The following is a 4,444-nucleotide window of genomic DNA, read 5'->3' as shown; positions in this document are numbered from 1 at the left end:
TCTTGTTCTGTGATTATCCAAGGGCATAAACAGATGAAACTCTGATTTTTTTAGGAATTAAGAAACAAATTCTCATTAACTTCCTTATTATTTCTGTCAGTGCTTGCTCTCGTTGGGCCTGTGTCACCAAAGGGAGGGACAGCTGTTATCAAAGGCAGTTGTCCCTTTTCGTCGTCCTCCTTGGGAACGTCCCTAACGACTAGAGGCAACTTCCTGTATACATTACAGATCTCATTTTATTGTGCTTTGCAGATACCGCGTTGTATAAATCGAAGGTCTGGGGCAGCCCTGTGTCGAGCGAGTCTATCAGCACCATTTTTCCAGCAGTATTTGCTCACTCCAGGTCTAGAGTCACATTTGGGTAATTCTCACAATATTTTAAACTTCTTCATCATCATTATATTTGTTATGGTATGACTTGCTGAAGGCTCAGATGGTGGTTCGTATATTTTAGCAGGACAGTATTTTAAAATACTTCAAGGTAAGAACACTTTTTTTAGACATAATGCTACTGCACATTTAAAAGACTACAGTATAGTGGAAATATAACTTCTATATGCACTGGAAAGCCAGCAAATTCACGTGACTTGCCTTATCGAGATCCTTGCTTTATTGTGGGGCTCTGGAACTGACCTGCGGCATCGCCAAGGTGTGCAGGTACAGGGCTGCCCGTCACTGTTGGAAGAGCCTTGGGCCGGGGAAGGTGGACGCAGGAAGGGGTTCATCAGAACGGTAGGCCCAGGCATGGCGGGCCAGGCTCCCGCTCCCAGAGACTAGTTCCAAGACCTTCTTAAGGAAATGGTGCTCCCCAGCTTTTTAATTTGTTAAATGGAAGGACACCCACATGGCCGTGACAACAGCCAGCTGTGCACTGAGGTTAGAAACGTTACCCATCTCTGCCTTGCTTTACAGCAGGCAGAGCATCGGGTGGACGACACACAAGCACGGCTGAAGAAAACACCCTCGCTTCCTGATGCTCTGTGTTCTTGCAGGGGACTCGTATTGACAACGAAGGCAGTGATTCCTGTGGAAATTTTATTAGCAGTCAACACTTCCTTCACATTCACCACTGCTGAAAAGCAGGGTCTCTCACCTTCATGCACATCCTACTTTAACCCAAGTCATAGTCAATTTTAGGCACAAAGGTTTTCATTTTCTCTCAAGTTTTAACTGCTTGAGGTTACTGCTACAGCAAGCAGATTTTGTTGAAGGACGCCTTGAATACTTTTCACCCTCTGTTAGCACAGATTAATATACTTTCTTAAATAAAGTTAGAAATTTTTGGTTTTAAAACTGGTTTCCATCACAAAACAGTAAGACATGGTACACCTTTAAGTCCGATCCTAGCGAGTCCGGAGCTGCCTGACGCCTGTGTGGCCCTCTGTCAGCACAGGCTCCGTGTCCGCGTCCAGAACCACATTTGGACTCTGTCCCCACACGTCCTCCGTGCCAGGAGTGGTGCCAGGCAGCTCTGCAGGGGCCAGGACTCAAGGCTGTAATAGTTGTTTTTCATATTATGCACGATAAAACTGTAGCACAATAATCATTATATAACAACTGTTCAGCAAAAATAAAACAAAAAACTATACTGTACTACATTTGATTATCGTACAAAAATATGCACATTTTCTATTTTAAAACAGTATTAATAGTACCTAATCATTTTTAAACTTGCAAGTTAACCAAAAAAAATTACTAAAAGGGTTAAAATAAATGTGAGAGGGAAGAAAGCTATAAAGAAGTAAATGCTCAACCCCAAAAAACTAACAAATTTAGAACAATTTGTAATAATAAAAAAGCAGCCTAATGAAAAAGGAAGAAGAATTATTACACTTCCAGTGGCAGGATATGCTGTGGGGTTTTCAGGGGACCGGAGCTGGTTTCTAATCAAGGACTGTAAAATGTTTAATGGCAACAGTGCTATTTATATAAACTAAGAAAGCCCTTACTTTCTAGACAAGTTGGCAAAACACTGGGCTTATCCACACAATGGATTTCCTAAGACTGCATAGGAACTTCTGTCCCTGTAAGTTCAGAGACATTATCCAACCATTTTTAAAAGGCAAATAATTCAAATAGAAACATCTATTTGTTACATATAAAGGTAAAACACACTGTTTTGAAAAAAATCGTTTTAAAAAAGGACATAAGCTAACTAGATACTTTACTATAAACGTTTTTTAAAAAGCTTAAGATGGCAGTTTCAGAAACTCTAAAAACAGCCACATTGAAAACATCCATCTTTTACACAGAAGTCAGGGGTGTTGGGGAGGCTGTGACCAGCATGGCCACAGTAAGCTCCAGCTCTGGCCCACAGCTTTGGCTCGGCTCTTGTGACACAACCTGAAAACGGGAATTTGAGACGAGAGCACACCTCTGTCTGTGCCTCTGAACACCTGTCATGGGTTGGGGGGGGGGGGTGCTCTCACCGTTTTACAGTGGCAGTATTTTGAGAGAAGTCCGTTGTTAGTCTCCTGTCCTCCCTTCCTAAGCACTGTGCACTCAGGTGACCTGACTCAAGACCTCATCACTGACTTCCAAGGCAAAGTGCCCCGGGAGTGCTCCCCACTGGACTGTGACGGGGCCTCTACTTTGAGGGTGGGTGTCAGTGATGCTGCCGCCCCGACCTGGACCCTGCCTCAGACCCACTGTGTTCGGTGACTTTCAGAGGGATGTGTGCCTCTGGGGACTCCTGGCTGTCGGTACAATGCCGAGTGTGACCAGCCTCTTTCCAATGTGCAGTGGGACTTTGACACCCTAATTTAAAAAAGAAATTGTTTTACTCTGTGTTCTTCATATCTTAATATTAATGTCAAAGGCACTTCTAAATTTAATTATCTATAGTAAATGCTTTTAAAGTCAACAGTGCATATCATTTTAAAGTTAGTCCTAAGGAAACTCATGATTTTAAAACACAGTGATCTACGGTCCCAAAGTGATCTAAAATAAATTACAGTGTGAGAACACACAACTCTCAGGTGAGCTCAACTAGAGATAATAGAAAGTGACCAGATAAATACACAAATACCTACTAACGCCCACTGGGGTTCACTGGATGCTCCTTGAAAATATACCAAACACTAATTTCTTAACTCTCCTGATGTCTGCTTCTCTGGGCTGCTAATCCAACTGAGGATCAGGGAACCTTTAGGAGGTGGTTGGAAAAATGGATGTAGACAATAAATGTCGCAGACAAAACCTGATTAGTTTGACCACAGTAATAAGATCATGGGAATGTCTGCCTGCAAATGATCTAAAAATGAGCCAGACCTAGAATGATAGAAAGAGGACATAAATAACAAAGTTATGCCTATCTTTTCAAAATATTGTGAAGGAAGCATAATTCAACATGTTTTAAAGTATTAGTGCAAATTTCAACTGTTATTCTTAACGTATAGAACGATTAGAGCTTCAAATGCCTCGGCCGGCAGTTTTACTTCAGAGGAGAAGGTCTCTCACTCCCTCACGATGTTCAGAAAGCCACTCCGCCTCAGTCTTCATTTGCTAGTGTCTCAGTAGATAACCATATTTTGGCCCCACTTAAAAACTTGCCTAGCGGTGTCCCTGAAATGCTCCGTCTGCACAGATTGCCCACTGGGGAAAAGGGGAACGAGGAGGAGAGGAAGTCCGGCGTCCCCGGGGCGTCGTGCGGGCTGCCAGCGCGGAAGTACACCCTGCTCTGGGCCAGCTCAGGGCAGGGGGCTTCCGGGGGGCTGCCCTGGGGCTGCCGCAGCGCCCTGCTCAGCACGTCCACCTCGTCCGCCAGCAGGGAGACCTTGTGGAAGGCCGTGATGAAGCCCCCGCGCTGGATCTGGGCCTCAGGGACCCAGCGGAAGTAGCAGAGTTTCCACAGTTTGATGTGCATTCCGGACAGAAGCGGCAGAATCACCCCGTGCAGGTCGGCAGGCTTGGAGAACCACTCTCGGAAGTACTGCTCCGCACCCCTGTCCTGGCTGTCGCTCTGCTCAGGGGGGTCTGGCTTTACTTTTAATATTAATGAATTTCTCCTGGGAAGTAACTCTTGGTCACTGATGATTCCATTCTTTAAGGAACTTGGCATTCCTCTTAGTGTGGAGCTGTAGCTTTTCTGTACAGAAGAGAGATTTTAGCATTATTTTCCTGGAGCTTCCCTTTTTAGAAAGACAGTAGAAGTGTAATGGTAAATATAAACTCGGTATTAGGAAAAACTGGTAGAATTTCAACCTAAAGAATGTTTTGTTCCTTCCCTGGTGATACTTATTCCAATCCTCCTCCACTGGAGTTTAACACTTTTAGGCCTTGATTCTGCCTAGGCTGTAGCCTGCATGGGGGTGGGGGGAGATATATCCTCTTCATTATAGGCAGACCTCAGAGATACAGTGGGTTCGGTTCTAGACACCGGAGTAAAGCGAGTATCGCAATAAAGCAAGTCACACGAAGTTTCTGGTTTCCCAGGGCATATGTA

The 4,444-nt window shown here is 44.4% G+C and overlaps 1 protein-coding gene across 2 annotated transcripts in view; it reads right to left on the bottom strand.

Moving 5' to 3' along the window:
- Window positions 1-394: 394 nt before the first annotated feature.
- Window positions 395-4,444, bottom strand: part of MTMR10 (myotubularin related protein 10) — a 45,019-nt gene continuing 40,969 nt past the window's right edge. For both annotated transcript variants that reach the window (XM_082842457.1, XM_082842458.1), the window contains one exon: window positions 395-4,087. In XM_082842457.1, coding sequence (XP_082698583.1) covers window positions 3,491-4,087 — 597 coding nt within the window. In that variant the 3' untranslated portion in view covers window positions 395-3,490. The remainder of the gene's footprint in view (window positions 4,088-4,444) is intronic.

The sequence above is a fragment of the Leucopleurus acutus genome, assembly GCF_964270905.1.
Source record: "Leucopleurus acutus genome assembly, chromosome: 1".
NCBI lineage: Eukaryota > Metazoa > Chordata > Mammalia > Artiodactyla > Delphinidae > Leucopleurus > Leucopleurus acutus.
This window is presented reverse-complemented; position numbering and strand designations above follow the sequence as displayed.